The sequence below is a fragment of the Budorcas taxicolor genome, chromosome 1 (assembly GCF_023091745.1).
Source record: "Budorcas taxicolor isolate Tak-1 chromosome 1, Takin1.1, whole genome shotgun sequence".
Lineage (NCBI taxonomy): Eukaryota > Metazoa > Chordata > Mammalia > Artiodactyla > Bovidae > Budorcas > Budorcas taxicolor.
Window position 1 is genome coordinate 210,197,460 of NC_068910.1, and position 23,200 is coordinate 210,220,659.

Sequence of the window (23,200 nt, forward strand, 5' to 3'; positions counted from 1 at the left end):
ATATAATATATTACGTAGGGGAATATAGGGAATAAGTTAAATAATCAGGGTGACAATATGACTGTGTAGGTTGGGCATAGCTTTCCTTGCAAGGAGCAAGTATCTTTTAATTTCATGGCTGCAGTCACCATCCACAGTGATTCTGGGGACCAAGAAAATAAAGTCTGTCACTACTTCCACTTTTTCCCCTTTATTTATTAAAAAAAAAAAAAAATATATATATATATATATATATATATAACTGATTCACTTTGCTGTACAGCAGAAACTAACATAACATTGTCAATCAACTATACTCCAATAAAATTTAACAAAGAAATTGAAAAAATTCTTATAAAACCAGATGCTCTGCTTGTAAATAGGGATTATCCTTTTTAGTTTAGTGTTGCAATATTGTTTTCATTTAAATTCGTCTCTATATATTTTCATATATTCTAGAGGAAACAATTATTTTTAGTAGATATTATTTAAAAAAACACATGTGCTTTAAATTTATTAAGAAGTTGAAAGTCAATAAACAAAACCATGCAATCACGTTCTGGATCCCATTGGGGTCTGTAAGTGTCCAGTCAGGGTACAATGAGGAGGACGCAGCCCATGGGCCACTGTGGTCAGCACTGGGTCAGGTGTGCTCACTGTAGCAGAGATTGAAAGTGAAAGTGAAGTCACTCAGTCGTGCCCAACTCTTTGCGACCCCACAGACTATAGCCTACCAGGATCCTCCATCCATGGGGTTTCCAGGCAAGTGTACTGGAGTAATTTGCCATTTCCTTCTCCAGGGGATCCTCCCAACCCAGAGATCAAACCCGGGTCTCCTGAATTGTAGGCAGACACTTTACTATCTGAGCCAGCCGAGATTGGATGATAATAAAAATGAAGTGCTTAACTATTTACAATAGCTAGAACATGGAATCAACTTAGATGTCTATTGCCAGATGAATGGATAAAGAAGTTGTGGTACATATTCATAATGGAATACTACTCAGCCATGAAAAGGAACACATTTGAGTCAGTTCTAATGAGGTGGATGAACCTAGAGCCTATTGTACAGAGTGAAGTAAGTCAGAAAGAGAAAGATAAATATCATATACTAATGCGTATTTATGGAATCTAGAAAGATGGTACCAAAGAATTTATTTGCAGGGCAGCAGTAGAGAAACAGACATAGAGAACAGACTTACGGACCCAGGGAGAGGGGAGGAGAGGGTGAGATGTATAGAGAGAGTCACATGGAAACTTACGTTACCATATGTAAAAGAGATAGCCAACGGGAATTTGCTGTTTGTCTCAGGGAACTCAGACAGGGGCTCTGTATCAACCTAGAGGGGTGGGATGGTGAGGGAGATAGGAGGGAGGTTCAAGAGGAAGGGGAGATATGCATACCTATTGTTGATTCATGTTGAGGTTTGACAGGAAACAACAAAATTCTATAAAGCAATTATCCTCCAGTTTAAAAATAAATTTAAAAAATGAAGTGATTGTTCAGGTAAAGTAAAAATACCTGGACTTTAAAGTGGCATAGGTCTACAGAACATGTTCAAATTAAAAGGCACTCAAGGCATTAGAGGAGTTTCCTGTGGGGTTGTTGGGAGAGTAAGGTGAAGTTGAGTGATGACTCACGGGATGGGGGTGGGGAGGGGCCTGACAGTGAGCCGTGGTCAAAGCAGGGGCTTTGTCGAGCCCAGGGCCGGACTAGTGACTCCCTGACCTTAGGCTTGTCTTCTGTGGGTGGTGGGCTAATGTTCTCCCAGAGGGTTTCAGGGAGGCTTAATGTACGTGTCAGACATTCAGAAGTGCTAGTCCTTTGACGGCTGAGGAAGTGCTTGGTGAAGTGCTCGGCATGTGATGGCAGGCTGCCCTCTGACTCCCAGCAGCTTCCTCGCTTGGCTGGCTTGTTTGGGGTGAGCGGATGGTGGGGATAATGAAGGACAGGGAGGGGATGCCAGAGGGCTTGCAGAACACTTGAAGCTCTCTGTTGAAGACAGTTCACTTGACGAACAGGATACTAGTGGACATTGTAACGTGTTTCTGGTCAAAAACACACAGAACCCACCCTGAGTGCTTGAGTTGTCCAGGAAATCAGCTGGCGTGCTTAGATGAGAAGTGTTTCCCTGCAGACACGTTTCCTGCCTTGTTCCTGGGTAGGTTAGTTCCTTTTTAAGCTGTTCTTCTTTATGATAATTTATCAGAACCCGAGTCCTGGCCTAGAGATGCCCTCTGGCCTGCGAGGGTTGGTTTCTGTGGCTCCTCACACCAAGACTCCACAGCTCAAATCTTCGTAGTCACGTGGGCATCCAGTGAAAAGCACATCGGATTTTGTCAGTCTGGGGTGTGGCCTCAGAGTCTGTAGTTCCAACATGCTCCCCCAAGATGCTGATCTCAGATTTTGGATATTGAAGTGTTTACATACTGTTGGACTCAGCCCTCCTGGTGTGTAGTTCTGTGAGCTCGGGACCAACTTGTCGTAGAACCAGCACCACGATCACAGTGTGGACCAGCTTCACCCCCCGCAGGATTCCCTTGTCCCTGGTCCGTCCTCCCAAAGCCCCTCCCTTGGCGGCAGTCTGACGCTGCCTGTAACATTGTCTTTTCCAGGTGTCATGTGACGGAACCATTCTGCTGGGAGCCTTTGGAGCTTGGCTTCTGTCGCTTAGCTGTGTGCCTGTAAGACCCACCCAGACTGCTGTCTGTCAGTAGTTCGCGCCTTCTTACTGCTGAGCAGCACTGCCTTGTGTGGACACCCCATCCTTTCTTTATTCCCTCACCAGTTGAAGGACCTAAGTGTTTCCAGTTTTTCCATTATGAATGAACTTTTAATTAAAAATTGGGGGGAACTTTAGAAGAAATGTGATTCTATTTTTCTATTGTTGTTTTAGGTGACATCACTCAAAAAGGATATGAAAAGAAAAGGGCAAAGCTGCTTGCACGCTGCGTACCCCTCATTCAAGGTGAGGTTAACACAGGTCTTATAAAACTGATTTAAAAATTGGTATTAGAGTTTGACTTTGGTAGTTTCATATTTTATTAATAAGGGCTGGGAAAATAACATGTCTAATATTAATTATAAAATCCAAAGTCATAGATTAAAGTTTATGTCTCTGGTTTGGTATAGATTTCATCCCCAAATAGGATTATGTAATTTTTATTATCATAGACCATGATTATTTTTATGATTTTAGTAAAGAACATTTCCTTACTTAGGTTTGGAACACATATTATAAAGCTGTGAGTTCTCCCACCTTATATTGATCTTCAGAGTCAGCACCTTCAGTGTTTCAGCACAGTTTTTGGGGGTGGAATTTAAGAAGCTGATTTTAAAATTTATGTAGAAGTTTAAGACTTCCCTGGCCGTCCAGTGGTTAAGACTCCATGCTTCCACTCCAGGGGGCACAGGTTACATCCCTGGTCAGGGAATTAAGATCCCACGTGGCTTGTGCAGCAAGGCAAATAAAAGAAGTTAAATATTTTATATATAAGTTTAAAGGGCTAAGGGGTTCAAAATAATGATAAAAAGGAAGAATGAGGTTGGAGGATTTGCTGGTTGTGATATGAGGAGTTAATAGCAAGCTGTCATTAAGACAGCCTGGTTTCGCACAAGGGTAGATAGCTCGATTCACAAACAGAACATGGACCTAGACAGACATGTATGGCTGTGGGGACCAGGTTTATGGTGGAGGTGGTGTTGCAGCTCACAATGCCGGCACAGTTCCCTAAGACACAGAAGCCAGAAATGAAGGGCTTTAGTGAGAAAGGCAAAAATTATAGCACCTTTGGAAGATTATATATGAAAACCGTCACCATCTCTAGACAGGAGGAGGGATTTCTCAAGTCCCTGGAGGTACCAACTGAAGCAGCAACTGAAAAGGATAAGATTGGTAAATTAGAGTGTGTTAAAATTAAGAATCCTGTTTTATCAGAAGTCCCCATAAAGAGATTAAAGACAAGCCACAGTATAGGAGAAGATGATCGTAACATAAATAAGAGAAAAAGGACTAGAGTCCAGAGCCAGTGAAGTTGCAGCATCCAGGAGACCTTTTGCCAGAGTGGGAACGCTCTGCAGCCCCATTGTCCAGTCTACTGAGCGCTTCCCACATGTGGCTTCTGAGCACTTGAGGTGTGGTAGTGTGACTAAGACACTGCATTTTTTAAATTTAATTTTCATTAATTTAAACTTTATAAAGAGCCAAAGTTCCCCCATGTGATTTTTTTAAAAAAAGCCCAGTAGGGAAATGGGCTAAAGATTTGCATAAATATTTTGCCAGAGGAAACCCTAATTGTTAGCAGGCAAACGAGAAGCCCGCTGGGCTGCTCGCAAGGCCATCTGTTGCAGGCCAGTGCCCAGGCAGCACCATGGACAAACGGCAGGACCCTACCCTCGCCAGGTGCTGTTGTTTTATATGTTGAAAGCTGGGTGACTGCTCACTTGGCTATTAGAATTAGTAAGCATCTTGGTTTGAATAAAAGATAAGTATGTAAGAATCAATAGCTTTTCTCTGGCAATATTTCTGTTAATACAACAGCTCACATTCATAATGACAAAAATAACTGTCAAATGTTTTTAATACATTTAGCAAGAAAGCCACAGGATCTATATTAGGATCATACAATCTATTTGAAAGAAGTATAGGATCCTAAAATATGAAGAAATATACCAATATCTTAAATGCAAATATTTAATATTATAAAAGTAGTAGTTTCTAAGTTAATATGTGACAAAACGTAATCCAGTCTGAATAGCAGTTGTTGATTTTTTTTCCCCCCCAAACCTGGCATTGGAAATAACTCACTCGGAGGAGAAAAGTTCTGAGAGTAGCTAGTGTATTGTTGAAGAGGAGTAGCGGGGAGAAAGGCTTGGCCTTCAAGGTGTTAAACCTGGTCATGTGCACTTGGCAGTCCCAACCACAGGGTGTTGGTTGACGTGTGGACAACTGAACAATGTAAGGGGAGGGCATCTAGAAATGACTCAGGAGAATTCAAAGGAGGGAAGATTCATTTAGTAACTGGTGCCATGCCTGTCGGAGAAGGCAATGGCAACCCACTCCAATACTCTTGCCTAGAAAATCCCATGGACGGGGGAGCCTGGTGGGCTGCCGTCTCTGGGGTCACACAGAGTCGGACACGACTGAGCGACTTCCCTTTCACTTTTCACTTTCATGCATTGGAGAAGGAAATGGCAACCCACTCCAGTGTTCTTGCCTGGAGAATCCCAGGGACGGGGGAGCCTGGTGGGCTGCCGTCTCTGGGGTCACAAAGAGTCGGACATGACTGAAGTGACTTAGCAGCAGCAGCAGCAGCAGCCATGCCTGTGGAGGCAGCAGCGGGACCCCCTTTCCTCTGCAGCATTAGTGAACATAAGCTTCAGGTGTAAAGCTCTAAGTATGCTTGCAATTACAGAATACTATAAAATTCAGGAGAATATTGAATAATGTTTGAGTGATGACAAGATGAGAGACTTGAGGAAAAAAAAAAAACAGGTTATGATTGTCTCTCTAGAAATGAAGCACTGCAGAGTGACTGAGCTGTGGCCAGCTGGCCATGGCCTGGGGACATGTCCAGTGTAGGATGGAGCCTCTAGCTGACCAGAGCTCCCTGCAGGTCCTTTGGGGGCTCCTTGCATGCATGCATGCTCAGTCGCTCAGTCGTGTGTGACTTTTTGCAACCCCGTGAACTGTAGTCTGCCAGGCTCCTCTGTCCATGAGATTTTCTAGGCAAGAATACTGGAGAGGGTTGCCATTTCATTCACCAGTGGACCTTCCTGACCCAGGGATTGAGCCCACATCTCCTACATTACAGGCAGGTTCTTTACCACTGAGCCACCTGGGAAGCCTTTTGGGGGCTCCTTAGCTGGATAGAATTTATAGAATTCAAATAAAGGACGTACGGATAGGCAGTAAACATTAAAGTGTGTTCGACTTCACTAGTTATACGGGAATGCAAATTAGTGAACCATTCTCCTGTCAGATTGGCAAGATTCTAAAATTTGTAACGTGCAGTGCTGACAGAGACATGGGGATATGGCACCCTGTGGGAATGCGGATGCTGTGGCCTGAGAAGTTCTCTCTTGATACCTGTTAAGACTAAAAATATACTACTCTTTCATCCAGTGGTTTCCCACTGGGCTTTATATCTTTCTTAAATAAATTAATCGATCTCAATAAAAGCACTGTATTTTGGAATAAAAATGCAAGGATGTCCCTGTATTTATGCATCACTTTGCAAGCATATGTGTTTATAGTGCATAATGCATAGGATTCTGTGTTCTCCATTATGAATTTTAGGGAAATTTGTTCCAGTCAGTCCAAGAAACAAAGAGCCAGAGCTGATCAGTATTGCTGCATGTTGCATACATGTATGTGTGTATATGTTCAATTTTGAAGAGCTAATGAACACTCCAAACCTGGTACATAAACATCAGCAATGGCAACATTCTGCGCCCACCCCTGGAGGTTGGCCAGTCTTGGGAGCATCTCCTTCCTGTCTGTAGAGCCAAAGCTGGTGTTCCAGTGGCTCCTCAGTCACAGAGGTGCCTGGAGGCTCAGGCAGTGGAGTGAGGGCCCCCACGTCTCCTGTCCCCTCTGTCCTCTCTGTGTGTCACCCTAGAGAGCTGGGGTCAGGTGGCCTTTTCATGAGCAGCATCAGAGGTTGTGACCCCTTGAGGCCCAGTTGGGGCAGTTCAGATCAGGTCAGCCACTCAGTTGTGTCTGACTCTTGCGACCCCATGGACTGCAGCACGCCAGGCTTCCCATCCATCACCAACTCCCAGAGCTTGCTCAAACTCATGGCCATCGAGTCAGTGGTACCATCCAACCATCTCATCCTCTGTCGTCTCCTTCTCCTCCTGCCTTCAGTCTCTCCCAGCATCAGGGTCTCTTCTGATGAGTTGGCTCTTCGCATTAGGTAGCCAAAATATTGGAGCTTCAGCTTGAGCATCAGTCCTTCCAATGAATATTCAGGACTGATTACCTTTAGGATTGACTGGTTGGATCTCCTTGCAGTCCAAGGGATTCTCAAAAGTCTTCTCCACACCACAGTTCAAAAGCATAAATTCTTTGGTGCTCAGCTTTCTTTATGGTCCAACTCTCACATCCATATGTAAATACTGGAAAAACTATAGCTTTGACTAGACAGACCTTTGTCAGCAAAGTAATGTCTCTGCTTTGTAACAGGCTGTCTAGGTTGTTCACAGCTTTTCTTCCAAGGAGCAAGCATCTTTTAATTTCATGGTTGCAGTCACCATCTGCAGTGATTTTGGAGCCCAACAAAGTAAAGTCTCTCACTGTTTCCATTGTTTCCCCATCTGTTTGCTGTGAAGTGATAGGATCGGGTGCCATGATTTTCGTTTTTTGGGTATTGAGTTTTAGGCCAGGTTTTTCACTCTCCTCTTTCACTTTCATCAAGAGGCTCTTTAGTTCTTCTCTTTCTGCTATAAGGGTGGTGTCATCTGCATATCTGAGGTTATTGATATTTCTACTGGCAGTCTTGATTCCAGCTTTGCTTTATCCAGCCCAGATTTTGCATGATGTACTCTGCATATATAGGTTAAATAAGCAGGGTGACAGTATACAGCCTTGACGTACTTCTTTCCCGATTTGTAACCAGCCTGTTGTTCCATGACCAGTTCTGTTGCTTCTTGACCTGCATACAAACTTCTCAGCAGGCAGGGAAGGTGGTCTGGTATTCCCATTTCTTGAAGAATTTTCCACAGTTTGTTGTGATCCACACAGTCAAAAGCTTTGCTATAGTCAATAAAGCAGAAATAGATGTTTTTCTGGGATTCTCTTGCTTTACGAAGATCCAGCAGATGTTGGCAAGTTGATCTCTGGTTCCTCTGTCTTTTCTAAATCCAGCTGAATATCTGGAAGTTCTCAGTTCACCTATTGTTGAAGCCTTAGAATTTTGAGCATTACTTTGCTAGTGTGTGAGATGAGTGCAATTGTACATTAGTTTGAACATTCTTTGGCATTGCCGTTCTTTGGGATTGGAATGAAAACTGATCTTTTCCAGTCCTGTGGCCACTGCTAAGTTGGGGACAGGCTGCTGCTTTTTGGGGAGTGCTAAGGGCTGGTGGCTAAGGCTGTTTTTCTGGGACATTTTGAAACAGTCTAGTGCTCAGGCAGGACCAGGGACTCTGTTAAATGACCCTGCAGGCTCATGCTTGTCCTTTACTCAACACATGACATCCTGATGGCCTGGATGTCGGCCGGCCATGGGTGTGCCAGTCATGGAGCCACCCATCAGGTTGGAGACACAGGTGTCACAGGCCCAGGTGGTTAACACCCGAAGCCTCCAAGCTTCTCATCAGCTTTCTTCCTGTGTCTGAGGGCAGCTGTCAATACCCCGGTGATGGCTTTGTGGGCTGCTTCCTGCTGGGCTTGCTGACACCAGAGCCAGTGTGGGGGAAGGGAGGGGTGTTCAAGAAAGCTGGCCCTAGAGAGCTGGCCCCAGAGAGCTGGCCCCATGCACTGTGTGTACCAAGCTGGGGGCCCAGGGCTGCTGACAGGGAGGGGCTGCAAGCTGACATCAATGTCTCAGCCCCAACCTCCAGATTTAGGGTCTTCTGGGCGTTAGGGCCCCCGGTGTGCGTGGTTGTGCAGCGGGGGCTGTGCAACAGCATGTGAGAGGTGTGTGCTATTCTACATGGGTTTTTCTATTGTTGGAAAAGCAGGTTGTTTACTCACAGTGTTTCTGTGAAACTGTTTCAGGAGTAGACCCCTCCCTGCAAGTGGAGAATAGCATCCTTGGGCCCGCACAAGCCTCGGCCCCCGCGCCCAAGCAGCCCAAGCCGCGGCCCAGCAACGCCCGGGACGAGCGCTTCCGGTCAGGTAGGGCCCAGAGCGCCGCGTCCTCTGCTTGGACACCAGAGCTCCACTGAGGAAAGGGACTTCTCTGAACCGTGACTTACCACATTGTGGTTTTCAAGAAAAAAACAAAACTTCCATAGATTTCAGTATGTTTTAGTGTAGCCTGGAGTGTGAGTGTGCTCCTCTCAGCAGCTGCACATAGACATCTCAGAAGAAAGCAAAATCTTCCTCACCATGGAAATCATTTCTGTAAATGTCTGTGTCCATTTTTCTACTGGAACTTTGGGGTTGGTGTTGGTGGAGTTGTCCAGTAGGGAACCACTCTACTACTCTATGTATTTCAGTATTTTATTTTTCTCTAATTTTGAAGATTTCCTTCTAATTAGATTTCTGCCACTCTGTTAGTGCTTTTATAAATATTTGAATTTGTGTCTGACATTTTATTTGCCTTATCAGGACATGCATCGAAAACATGCATGCTTCCAAAGTTCATTTTATTTATTTATTATTTTTGGCTGTGCTGGGTCTGCGTTGCTATGTGGGCTTCTCATTGCAGCGGCTTCTCTTTTTGTGGAGCACAGGCTTTAGGGTCTGTGGGCTTCAGGAGTTGCGGCTCCCGTGCTCTAGAGCACAGGCTAAGTAGTTGCGGTGTACAAGTTTAGTTGCTCCGAGGCACGTGGGATCTTCCTGGACCAGGGATGGAACCTGTGTCTCCTGCACTGGCAGGCAGATTCTTTACCACCAAGCCACCAGAGAAGCCCTCTGCCTCTTGTCATAGATTAGATATCAATAGCTTTTGAACACTCTTTGGCTTGTTTAACATTTTCACTGTTGTGTGATTAAATATTTCTTTTACATTTAAACTCAGTAAGCTTCTATAAAAGAAAACTTTCAAGATAGATAAAGACATGGCCATTTTGTTTTAAGAATTTTTTTTTTTTTTTTAATGAAGATTTTAAATGGTTGGTTAGCCTGGGAGTGTGGTGAAGTGGTTTGAGGAAAGTTTTGATCAGATAATTTCTTACCGATTTAATATACATTTAGAAAAAACTTCCCCACACTGACAGTTTCTTTTCGGATTACATCAATGATGCCTGTAACATACAACACTGGAAATGGCCCCATCGGCATTCCACTGATGTAGCCCTGGGCACAAAATGGGCACATGTCCGCGCACCCTGAGTGAGGTCACCCAGAGGTCCCCTGCCTGTCCTCACCTCCTGTTCCCTGTCGCCTCTGTTTATGTGTAACTGACGTTGAGGACCTGCTTTCTGCCCTTGTGAACTGTATCTGGTTCTTGTTCTTTACTATCTGAAAACGAGACCTTTACCATAAATGTTCTTTGCTTATATTTTCTCCAAGGCTTTGTCTTCTCTTTGAATTCTCTTACAGTGGCTTTTGTAGCAGAAGTTTTTAATTTTAATGAAATCTGGCTTATCACTTCCTTTTCTTTCTTGAATAGTGCTTTTGTTCTTGTATCTAAGGAATCTCTGCCAAACCCAAGGTCCCAAAGATTCTTACCTGTGTTTTCTTCTGGAAGTTTTGTAGTTTTGGGTTTTTACCTTTAGGTCTGTGGTTTAGATTTTGTTTTTTAGTGTGAGTTCAGGGTGTGCTACAGAGCTGACTTTCTTGCATGTGGGAATCCCGTTGTCCCCATGCCCTTGTTCCCTTGTCTAAATGCAGCTGCTCATGGCTGACTCTTTCTGGACTCCTGTCTGTTCTCTTGATGGATTCATCTGTTGTCATGGCAGCGCCAGCTCTCCTAATGATGGCAGCTTAGCAGTCATTGTTCACGTCAGTACATCCACTCTTATTCATCCAGGTTTATTCCTTATCATTGTTCCCTTGTATATACTGTGCCTTTCTTCCCTCTGGCACTGTTACAGTTTTTCTCTTTATCGCTGGTTTTGAGTGATTTGTTTATTATGTGCCTTGGTATAAGTTTCTTTGTTTCTTGTGCTTGGGGTTTGTTGAGCTTCTTGGATCTGTTGCTTTATATCCTATAATGTTGGTATTGTTTAGATTTTTAGTTCCTGATTGTTATCTGTACTAGGTTTTTGTTTGTTTCTAAGGCAGCCGCAGTGTAAAAAGTCTGTGCTCACAGTCAAGCCAGATCTCTTGCAGGGGCTCCTAGGTTTGTCTCTCTTCTGAACACAGTCTTTCATGAGTGTTTCGGTTGTACGTCTGGGAGTATTTTTAATAGGCCCTGAAGTTTAAATGGTACTTTGGCTGGATATAAAATTACAGGTTCTAAGCTCGTTTCTTCAGCTGTGTTGCCTCGTATTTGGTGATTACCATTGGGAAAGTTAGCCTCTTTCCTGATCCTACAAGACTGTTTCTCTAGAAGCTTTTAGGATTGACTGGTTATTGTTGATGTTTGTAAACTTTATTGTAATATGCCTGGGTGTAAATTTTTCATCCTTAGTACCCTATGAGCCATTTTACTGTAAGGTTTCTCAATGCTATTTAAAAACATTTTGTTGGGGAAAAATGTGAACACATACGTAGGTGGACTTGGTGTGTACTGAGCCCTGGACTTGCCCAGTGCCACGGTTCCCACCATGCTCAGGTTCAGTCTTGGCTTCTTCATCAGCCCCAGCTGCTTCTTCCCTTCCCGTGTGATTCTGAAGCAAATCTCAGAGATTTTACTTAGGTGTCATAATATTCTCGGTTTCTATATCTGAAAAGAGGGCACGTATCTCTAAAACATAGCTCCATTATCACAAAATAATCAGCAATAATTCCTTAGTATCAAATACCCAAGTGTTCCTGAGGGTTTATAAAACAGTTTGGACCCAGGATCCAACTAAGATGTACATATCACAGGCTGTTGATACGTGTTTCCGCCGGTGATTGCTTGGTCCGGGGGCCTTGGCTGTGGTCTGGCTGCTCCTGGCTCCATGGCTCTGGCAAGTCACCTCAGGGTCAGTGTTTTCCCACGACAGGCACTGCAGGCCTGTGTCTCTCCCCTCCCTGGGATGCTGGCAGGGTTGATCCCTCGTTTCATTAGGGTGGATTTGGTGGCAGGAAAGCTGGACCAGTTCTGGGGAGGGCAAGCAGCTTGTGCTCATCACACAGCACAGGAGAACCTGGCAGGATGCTTGGTTCTTTCCATCCATTTAATCCTTTTCAGAACAGTAGCTCGTGTCACTGGCATCCTCCAGTGGCAGCCGGTTAATTTTCCTCTTTTTCTTCCTTCCTTTTCTCTGATCTTGTTTTTGTCCTTGGTGGTGTTCAGACTGCCCCAACCTTTTTCTTTGGGAGTGCTTCCACGTCGGCTCCAGCACTGGGTTGCTGGCCAGGAACTTGTTGGTTGGTAGGATGAGATGCTCCAGGCTCCTCTGCCACTTCCTGTACCCTGGAACCCACATTTCTCAGGGTACTCGCAGTGAGGACAGTGTTGCAAGACTGCAGCCTGGATGGTAGGGGTGCTCATTGCACTGGGGCTGGTCACCATTTCTAGACATTTTTAGGGACTGAATTAAGACATGCTATTTAAAGATAAAATGCCACGTGTGTTCATGCTGATAATTGCCATTCAGATTCAGGACTGCAGTGCTCCCCTCACTTCTGGAGTCTCTGTGTCTATCCCTTCTCTGCCTTGTGAGCATCTTGGGAGGGAGGATGGGGTGAGGCCATTAGGCCCCTCTTCCTTGGCTCTCTTGCACTTGACCACAAGCGTGGCAGTGTGACAGGACCCCCACCACCCTCTGGCTGTGCGACTACAGGGAGAGCTTGGTTCTTCGTATGGCTCTGCCCATCCTGGGGCTTGCCTGGAACAACAGCTCAGACGATATGACCACAGAGCTTTAGTGCTGCTTGTAGTGGTTTATACCATAATCAGAGTGCATTAGGTTCATCTGATTCATTTTATTTTCAGTTTTGGGAATTTCTTGGTTTAAATCTGAAAATACTTGCAAAGTTGAATCTATAAACCAAGGAGAATATTTGTAGAAATCTAGCACCAATGTGTGGACCCACATGTAGGCTGACCTTGTGTTCCTTTTATGCTCAATGAAAACAGATTAAAAACATGAACCATGGTTTTGTTCCTTCATCAGGAATCTTGTAATGGGTGCTTTTGCTGCTGTTATTTCTGTGCAGATGTTCACACCGAGGCCGTGCAGGCAGCTTTGGCCAAATACAAAGAGAGGAAGATGCCCATGCCATCCAAGAGGCGCTCTGTCCTCACGCACGCGTCTGTGGAGGCCTACACACCCCCAGGTACTGGTTTAGGGTCGGGACGGCCTGGGCAGGGTTGGGGCGGCTTGGGCAGGGTTTCCCGTTGAGACGGAGCAGGCTTCTGATTGTGGTGAGGAGTGTGTGTGTGCTCACGCACATTTCTGTGCATGCAGTGGGCTTGCTTCCAATAGATCGTCTGTATAGATTTTAATTTTTTCACCAAGATGTAATTTGTGTCTTTTAGTAAAGAGAGGAACCTGCAGTAAGTGCTTTATGGGGTGACAGAGTTCCCTGATTTCAGAAATTTAAAGTTATTCTCCTTGAGTTGGTCAAAAAGTTCCTTCAGATTTTTAAAGAAAAAAGACACATTTCTCACTTCACCAAGAACTTTATTGAACAATGTAGTCACCATTTTGTTCCACTACCTTCTGTTATTTTTCAGGCAGTTTCATATTTCCCTTCCCCAAACTGGTCATCTTTTTGATCAGAGAACTATTCCAGATGCCTTTTAGACAGTCTTCCAGGGAACTGAAAAGTTTTTCATTAAGAGAATTTTGTAAATCCCCAAATAAATGGACATCCAAAGGTACAATGTCTGGTGAATATGGCAGATAAATCAGAACTTCCCAGCCAAGCTGTAACTGTTTTTGCCTGGTCATCAAATAAACATACAGTCTTGCGTTGTCCTGATGGAGGCTGACGTGTTTTCTCCTGACTAATTCCAGATGCTTTTTGTTGAGTGCTGCTTTCACTTGGTCTAATTGGGAGCAGTGCTTGTTGCAATTACTTGTTCGGTTTTCCAGAAGGAGCTCATGATAAAGGACTCCCTTTCACTCCTCCCATGTATACAACATCACCTTCTTTGGATGAAGACCAGTCTTTGGTGTAGTTGGTGGTGGTTATGTCTCTTGCCACATGATCTCTTCCATTCCCTATTATTGTACAAGATCCACTTTTTATCACCTGTCACAGTTTATGTTAAAAATGGAATGTTTTCATTGTGTTAGACAATCATATGCAGAAATACAGTCAAGGAGGTTTTTTTTTTCGCTTCAGTTCAGTTCAGTTCAGTTGCTCAGTCGTGTCCGACTCTTTGCGACCCCATGAATCACAGCACGCCAGGCCTCCTTGTCCATCACCAGCTCCCGGAGTTCATTCAGACTCATGTCCATGGAGTCCATGATGCCATCCAGCCATCTCATCCTCTGTCGTCCCCTTCTCGTCCTGCCCCCAATCTCTCCCAGCATCAGAGTCTTTTCCAATGAGTCAACTCTTCGCATGAGGTGGCCAAAGTACTGGAGTTTCAGCTTTAGCATTATTCCTTCCAAAGAAATCCCAGGGCTGATCTCCTTCAGGATGGACTGGTTGGATCTCCTTGCAGTCCAATGGACTCGCAAGAGTCTTCTCCAACTTAGCTAATGTGGAACCCAAACATCAAATTGATGAATGCAACAGAACTGGTGCAGATTATTTTCAGCACTTGATTTGGATATTTTGTGTATGTCAGCTCTCTCTCACATGGTATAATGCTGATTGTTCTCAGTTAATGCCTCAATTTGATCATGATCAACTTCAACTGGTCTACCTGACCGTGGAGCATTGTCCAGCAAGAAATTTCCCTCATGAAACTTTGCAAACCACGTTTGACATGTTTGATCAGTCACAACACCTTCTCTGTACACTGCACAAATCTGTTTTTGCATTTCAGTTGCATTTTTACCTTTCTTGAAATAATAAAGCATAATATGTGAAAATGTTGCTTTTTCTCTTCCATCTTCAATATTAAAGTTGCTACATAAAAATTCACTAGTTTTGCTAAGTTTCTTTATTTTTAATGAGTGCTGATATGACTGCGGTCACAGTACAGTCTAACAAAATTGTCTTGAATGAAGTTGAAGACAACTAAGCACCACTCAAGCCATCTTACAGAAAAAGCAGCGAACTTTTTGGCCAACCCAATATTATGTGTTATGATGTTACCAGGTCTTAAATGGGAAAGAATAAGGCCATTTGGAGGGTTTTTTATTTGTTTTTGTTGTTTCATTACCATTAGAAATGAAAACTCTTAATGCGGCCTCTCTTCAGGATAGTTAGTGTGTTTTAAGTTTCCTGGAAAGCTCATCCAGGTGCTGGGAGCACAGTGCTGCCTGTCTGGTTATTAAAGTCTCAAGCTGGTGACACGCGTGTTTGGTTTGCTGACGTGGTAAACACCAGCCACACCAGGTCCCCAGGATAGTGTGGTGTTTCGGTGATGCTTCCTGACTAAAAAAAAAGTTTATGTTGTTCAAAAAAAGTCTTAGAAATTTATGTCAAATTATTTTCTATCAAATATAACCGTAGATACTACCCAGTTTTTAAAGAACTTCCTAATAATAATGAAACCCACGATAAAATGCAGACTTGACAGAACCAGATTTCAGGTTAATTTTATTGCCCGAGGCGGGGCTCTTTTCAGAGCTCAGGCACGTCCTTCAGGGTGCGCAGGTGCCGGGCAAGGCCTCGCTAGGATCAGGCACCCACGGGGCATAGGTCACCTCTGCTATTTGGGGCCCCCAGGGCCCCACGGCATGCACTAAAGTGGTCAGGGTCTGACCAGCTGCACTCCTGGGCGTGGCACCTTGTGACCGAGTTCTTCAGGGGAGCCCAGGGTGAAGCCAGCTTCCGAGCAGCCCTGGGTCTTACTGTCAGTCACACGCAGGCCCTCCTGGATGTGCGGGTGCACAGGGCGCAGGCTGGGCCGGTGTGGGAACCCTGCCCCCAAGGATGCCCCCCTCATGCCTGTCGTCGTTATTTTGACCACAGACACGTCATCTGCCTCAGAAGATGAGGGCTCTTTACAGCGCCCCGGGCGACTGGCCTCCGCTCCGCTGCAGAGCCGCCCCAGCGTCGAGCCCTGGCCCGACCCGGCCATTCAGGGCTCGTCCACCTCATCCTCCGCATCCTCCACCTCATCTCACCCAGGAGGGCAGCCTGCCGCCACGCCCAGTGCTGCCGCTGCGCTTGCCGGCCCCGCGGCCCTCGCCCGCGTAGGTCAGTACAGCTGCGGGGACCCCTCCAGGCAGAGGAGCCCCGCCCCTCAGACCCACCTTCTCCTCTTTGTGTGGAAAATGTCCTTTTGGTAACAAAAGTGGTTTCTGGTGCCTCTGTGGTTTGGCAGCCCCAGACCCTGGGTGGGCCTCCCTGGAGACCTCGGCAAAATCTGGCGCTTCTGCTCTGGAGGGGCGGCCGGCACAGGTGGACAGTCCCAGGCCTGCCACCTGCAACGCAGTCTTTTGTTCCTTTCGTGTGTGCACAGCCTCAGCCCTCAGTTGTCCCTGCACTGGGTGTCCCAAGGTGGGGGTGGGGCTGCAGCCATGAAGAGCCTTTTTTCCTCTACACACAGGGTTAGACAGTCCTCAGTCTGGAAAGAGATGTAAGTCACAGCTCAGTCATAAAGATGCCTAGACCTTTCCCAAGTCACCCAGTCCTTTAAATTATATTAATCTTAAAGAGGAAAACATTGCAAAGCTTTCACCATTTGAAGTCGTATTTTTTGATGCAAAAATGGTAACTTAGCTGGCATGCAAAGCACACATGCATTCTTGCAGGAGTGCCTTAAGGAGTATACTCCTGGTGTTGTGAATCGCTGATGTTGGGCGACATCTGACGAGGAGGAAGAGCTCAGTCAGGGACTGCCCTGGCTGAGACCACACAGCTGGCTGTGGTGGAGCCAGGCTGACCCATAGCTTTCTGATTCCTGTTCCTTTTCTTTGCTGTTAGTTGCTGTTCTGCTAAAACTAGAACGGTGCATCTGCGGTGTACCAGTGATAGGCCAGTGTTTTTGATGGGGTCCCAGCAGGTTAAGTGCCCCCCGGGCATGTGCTGGCCTCAGGTGTAAGCTGCTCCATGCAAGATACTGGTCATTTGGCTGGACTGGGTGTTGTAAGTGACCCACGCCTTCATTTCCTCTGTGGGCACATCACTGATGCTCTTCGTTTGTTACTGGTTGAGTCAGTGCCAACGTCTATACATTTCTGTTGAGCTCGTGATGTCTTCTTAGGTGAGGACTCACGATGCCTTGACCTGCTCCCACACGTGGAGGAGCCAGGGTCGCGCTGTCAGGGCCATCCTGGGCGGTTTGCTTTACGAGAGAAGGCTCCTCTGGAAGCACCCGCCAAGATTGCTGTGGTCACTCTCCTGGGGACCTACAAATGGCTGGTGATGACTGCCCACCTGTCCTCAAGGGGTGTCACAGGGGAGAGCTGGAAAACAGCGTTAGGTGGACACGTTTTTGCTGTTTGTCATGGCAATTGCACTGCTTGGAAATGCACAAGTACCTCCACTGTGAGGGAAGTGGCAGCATTCGGGTGTTCTCTTCTCGCTTGGTCCAGCTTTCCGCAGCTCTGTTCTGGGTCCCACAGTGAGGGAAGTAGGGCAGAGCAGTCACTGTTTGCTTGTTGATGCCGTTGCTGAGCTGTTATAAACACAGCTTCGTGGTGGGTTAGAAAGAGAAGCATATTTAGCTTGAAAAACTGATCGTAGTTCAAAATGTCTAACCAGACAGCCCTTGACTTCATAGAGTTGTAAGGTGAGTCTGAGTGGGCGTCTCTTTTCTCAGAAAGGTCCTGGCTGTAAAGGCTTCGGGGTGGGTTGTTGCCCCCTGTGGCTGCGGGGCTCCTGACTCCTGCAGGTGTGGCTGAGCTGCTCTCCCTCCCTCCTGCTCACCTGTGCTCACATGCGTATCATGTGATTAGTTCTCGCGGTCCCAAAGTCTGACTTGCTCTGTGCGTATACCTCACTGTTGTCTGTAACCTTCATGCACTTCTCATGTGACCTGAATTTTATATCTGAAAACTATCCCACTTCCCTCTCCTTGTTGTAAAAGTCATCCTTTGTTTTAATTTCTGACACTAGGAGAATTCTTCAATCTGGGCTAAGGAAAGAAATACAGAAAGAAGATAACTGTAAAAAAAATTATGGGTAGAAAATGTTAAAAAATATTTATCGTTTTCAGTTTGGGGCTAGGAAAATCATGTGCGTAAAACATTTGGACACAAATTAAGTACCTATATTTAAAAGCAGTACATTTAATTACAGTAGTTCATTTTGGAGTGTAGTTTGTTTATTTTTATGCAGCTATTTAAAAAGTTACTTTGTAGTTGAGGATTACCATTTATACCTTTTTTTTTTTCATGAATATAGTTAAAATCTCTCATTTTTGCTAGATTGGAAAGGAGGGGAGATTTCTTTTTAAACTGAAAGAATTCTGTGGTAAGCATACTTTAAAATGCTAATTTCATTAATTTCTAGCTTTTTCAAAGATTGTGAAAACTCTTGTCATTAAAGTTAGGTTTTCCCAAATGGTGTTTTCTGCTATATAAGTTTGTGTAGTAAGTCTGTATTTTGCTTCCATATAAATTCATCTTTCTAACATATTTTAAAAAATTTTAGGTTGCATACTCTCTAGGTTATGAAATGATAGATAGAAAATCAGTATCAAAATCTGTGATGGTGGGAACATTCATATGAAGACTAAAGAGGTTACAGAGCAGTATCCATTCTCGAGAGTGGACGAGTGTCACGCCAGGTCCACACTCGGCTCTTTCCTGGCGGAAGACTGAGTTGTATAGCGGTGATGCTGTGGCGGCAGTCAGCCAGCCTCAGAGCAGATACACACGCCACACGGTGAGAATGGAGCCCAGAGTGGACACTCAGACAATGGGAGGAGGGATTTAAATACTTTCTGTATCTAACATAGTTTGTCTCTAAGTGTGAGGTGAGTACATTCTGTCTTAAGAACCTGACTGCAGCCTCTTAGTAATGGGACCTGTTGTACTGACTCTAGGGATAGTTTTTAATCTGTGTAGGTTTATTCTTTGAAGATTGCCAAGGTTTGTGTCTGCATGGCATTCAAACTTGCTTTTTAGGGGAGTAGAGGTAGTTTATAGAAGCCTGGAAGTTTTTTCATAATATAACAAAAAATATTATTAATTAAAAATATATTGCTGCTTCATTGAGGGAGATTTCTAAGTAAAACCTCCTTAGGCCAAATTGGGAAACGTGTATTCCTCAAGGCCATTCTGTGCTGTGCTTGGTGTTTCCGGCCTAGTTCCCTCTGAGAACTGGATGACCACGTGCACGCAGAACTGTCCAGGCCATGTCCAGAGTTCAGAGTTCACAGCACCTAGTGTGCTCGGTCAGCCAGGCAGACAGAGTCGATCGGAATGCCACGTTCCTTGCTTAGAGCTGAGCTACTGAAGCTTCAGTCAAATGGAGTTTGAACAGCAACTTAATGTTCATGTTCTTTTGAATTAACAGCCACTTTTATTTTGGGTTTGTGTTTCAAAAGCAGATCTGCACTCTGCCCCTCCTGATGTCACCACGGGCCTCGTGCAGCACCAGCACGCATACTGTGAGCGTCCGCAGATGGCTTCCGTGAGAGGAGTCCCTCGGGGGTGCCGCGGGAGTGTCCTAGAGACGGCAGGTGGTAAGCATGCCTCTCTTTCTGCTTTGAGACAGCGGAGCACAGGCACTGGATCTCACTGTACCTGGTGAGCCAGCCGTCAGGTGCAGCCCTGGTGCATGTAGACTGCTCGTGTGTATATCACGTGCAGAGGTGATCAGGAATAGGTCAAGTCGGGATCGAGGAGAAGGAGGGAGGAGAAAGCCTGCACATTTAAGTTGATGCACAAGGTTTGGATCAGTGGTATTGTGGGAAGAGGAGAAGCTGGGGAAGTTTGCAAGTGCAGCCAGCAACAGCTGCCTCAGTCAGTCGTGCTTTCTCACGTGCAGGCCAAGAGATGTCAGCCTGAGTCTCCTTTCTGTGCTTGTACTGTTTCCTTTTGAAACAGTTTCCAGTCTTTTATCAAAATCACATGAAGTTTTTCTTCCAAAGTGCCAAATTTGAGTTGCAGAAAAATCCAGCAGTTCTTAGATCTGAGACCTTAACGTGTTTCTAGGCTCCTGAGCAGTTGGTCTGATTTTGTTGGTGTCATTCAGTTCCTTGTTCAGATACAAGAGGAGAAACGGAGTCAATGTGAAGCAGTCTTCCTGTTGGTCAGATAGATTAAAAAAAATTAACTTGTTATTCATTATATTTAAAAATTGTTAAGAGCTTAGTTGAGGTGTAAATGACATTATCTATTGTGTGTATTAAAGTGTATAATTTTATAAGCTTTTAAAAAAAATTTATTTGACTGCACCAGGTCTTAAGTTGCATCACATGAAATCTGCAGTCTTTGTTGCAGCATGTGGAATCTGGTCCCCTGACAGGGACTGAACCAGTGTTCACTACATTGGAGCGTGGAATCTTAGCCACTGGACCACCAGGGAAGGCTTGACAGTTTTATAAGCTTGAAGATACATGTACACTCATGAAATCCATACTGTAGCCAGTATACCTGGTGCTCCTGGAAACTTCCTTCCTTGTGCACTTTTGTAACAGCTGCTTGCTGCCCTTTTTGGCATCCCTTCAGGCAACCACTGATTTACTTCCTGACACTGTAAAGTAGTTTGCATTTTCTAGGATATTATATGAATAGAATCACTCAGCATTTACTTTCTATTGTCTGGCTTCTGTCACTCTGCACAATTATTTTGAAATTCATCCATGTTCTTGCATGTATCGTAGGTCATCCCTTTTCTTGGGAGATGAAATATCCCTGCATTTCATCTTATCAGTTCAGTTCAGTCGTGTCTGACTCTTTGGGACTCCATGGACTGTAGCACGACAGGCTTCCCTGTCCATCCCAACTCAAATTCATGTCCATCGAGTCAGTGATGCCATCCAACCATCTCATCCTCTGTGGTCCCTTTCTCCTCCTGCCTTCAGTCTTGCCCATCATCAGGGTCTTTTCCAATAAGTCAGCTCCTCATATCAGCTGGCCAAAGTTTTGGAGCTCCAGCTTGAGCATCAGTCCTTCCAATGAATATTCAGGACTGATTTCCTTTAGGATTGACTGGTTTGATCTCCTTGCAGTCCAAGGGACTCTTCAAGAGTCTTCTCCAACACCACAGTTCAAAAGCATCAGTTCTTTGGTGCTCAGCTTTTGTTGTGGACCAACTTTCACATCCTATAGATGCACCATAGTTTATCTTTTTACCTACTGATGGGTATTTTGGGTGTTTCCAGTTTTTGGCTGTTAGAAATAAAGCTGCTGTAACTATTCCTTTACAAGTCTTTGTGTGGATATGCATGTTCATTTCTTTTGGGTCAGTATCTAGGAGTAGAGTAGCTGGATCATACAGTAGGTTTGAAAGAAAGAAAGTAAAGTTGCTCAGTCGTGTCTGACTCTTTGCGACCCCATGGACTGTAGCCTACCAGGCTCCTCAGTCCATGGAATTTTCCAGGCAAGAGTACTGGAGTGGGTTGCCATTTCCTTCTCCAGGGGATCTTCCCAATCCAGGGATCGAACCCAGGTCTCCCGCACTGCAGGCAGACCGTCTGAGCCACCAGGGAACATTTTAGTTTTTAAAGGAATTGCCAAACTGGGACTTCCTTAGTGGCCCAGTGGTTAAGAATCTACCTTGCAGTGCTGGGGATATGGGTTCAGTCCCTGGTCAGGGAACTCAGATCCCACATGCTACAACTACTGAGCCCAAGCACTGCAGCCACAACTGCTGAGCCCGAGCACTGCAGCCACAACTATTGAGCCTAAGCACTACAGCCACAACTACTGAGCCTAAGCACTGCAGCCACAACTACTGAGCCCAAGCACTGCAGCAAAAACTACTGAGCCCAAGCACTGCAGCAAAAACTACTGAGCCCAAGCACTGCAGCCACAACTACTGAGCCTAAGCACTGCAGCCACAACTGCTGAGCCCGAGCACTGCAGCCACAACTAGAGAAACTGTGCACTGCAATAAAAGATCTGCATGATTCAACTAAGGCCCCACACAGCCAAATAAATAAATAAATATAAATAAATATTTTAAAAAATAAACTGCCAAACTTATTTCCACATGGTTGTACATTTCACCTCCCAGGTATTAGTGATGAGAGTCCCAGTTCCCCCACATCCTTGCCAAGAACTGGTATTGTTGGTTTTTATGTGTTGCCCATCCTTGCAGTTGCACAGAGGTGTCTCCTTATAGTTTTAATTTGCATCTCCCTAGTGACTGATGATGTTTAGCGTCTTTTCATGTGCTCATTTCCCATTTGTATATCTTTCTGCAAGGGTCTGTTCAAATCTTTTGCTTGTTTTTTAAAATGTGTTGTTTGTTTTCTTATTTCCAGAGTTCTTTATATAGTCTGGATATAAGTTCTCTATCAGGTTTATAATTTTTTTTTTCTCCCTGTCTGTGGCTTGTGTTTTCATCCTCTAATAGTGAGAGGAGAAGTCTTTCATTTTGATGAAGTCCAGTTTACCACTTTTTTCTTCCATGGATTCTATTTTTGGGTCACATCTAATAGATACTTTCCTGACCCAAGATCTAACAGTTTTCTCCTATATTTTCTCCTAGAATTTTGTAGTTTTAAGTTTTATGTTTAGGTACATGATCCATTTTGAGTTAAATTTAGTATCAATGCAAGATATAATCTAAGTTTACTTTTCTATGTATGCATGTCCAGTTGTTCCAGGATCATGTAATACCCCCTCCAGTTTCTTTGGCATCTTTAATGAAGATGGACCACATAGGAGAGGGGTCTACTTTGGGGATCTGTATGCTGTTCCAATGCTTTTTCTGTCTTTATGCCAGTACCATACTGTCATGATTTTATATATGTGGGTTTTTATATGTGGTTTTATAATAAACCTTAAAATTGTGTACTGTAGTTGGCCCTCAGCTCTTCATTTTAAAAACTGCCTTACCTGTTCTAGCTCCTTTGCATCTTAATGTATAGTTTAAAATCCACTTGTTAATGTCTACCAAAATTTCTGCTGGGTTTTGATTGGTACTTCATTGACTCTCTAGATCAGTTTAGAGAGAATTGGCCTCTTAACAATGTTGTACATTTCAATTGATAAATATGGTATATCTCTCCATTTACTTAGCACTTAAAAAAATTTTTTTCAGCACTGTTTTTGTAGCCTTCAGTGTACAGGTATTGCACATATTTTGTTAAAATTATCTCAAAATATGTTATATTTTTAGATGCTATTACAAGTGATATTTAAATTTTTTCCTACTTGTGTATTGCTAATATTTAGGGACATAGTTGATTCTTGTATATTGACCTTACATTAATTCTAGTAGCCTTTTTGGTAGATTCTGTAAGATTTCCACGTGCATGACCA

At 44.5% G+C, this 23,200-nt stretch overlaps 1 protein-coding gene across 1 annotated transcript in view; it reads left to right on the forward strand.

The window, feature by feature from the left end:
- Positions 1-23,200, forward strand: part of DIP2A (disco interacting protein 2 homolog A) — a 109,697-nt gene that overhangs the window by 16,054 nt on the left and 70,443 nt on the right. The window contains exons 2-6 of the mRNA XM_052650301.1: positions 2,877-2,948; positions 8,703-8,822; positions 12,906-13,025; positions 15,786-16,013; positions 19,315-19,449. Coding sequence (XP_052506261.1) covers positions 2,877-2,948; positions 8,703-8,822; positions 12,906-13,025; positions 15,786-16,013; positions 19,315-19,449 — 675 coding nt within the window. The remainder of the gene's footprint in view (positions 1-2,876; positions 2,949-8,702; positions 8,823-12,905; positions 13,026-15,785; positions 16,014-19,314; positions 19,450-23,200) is intronic.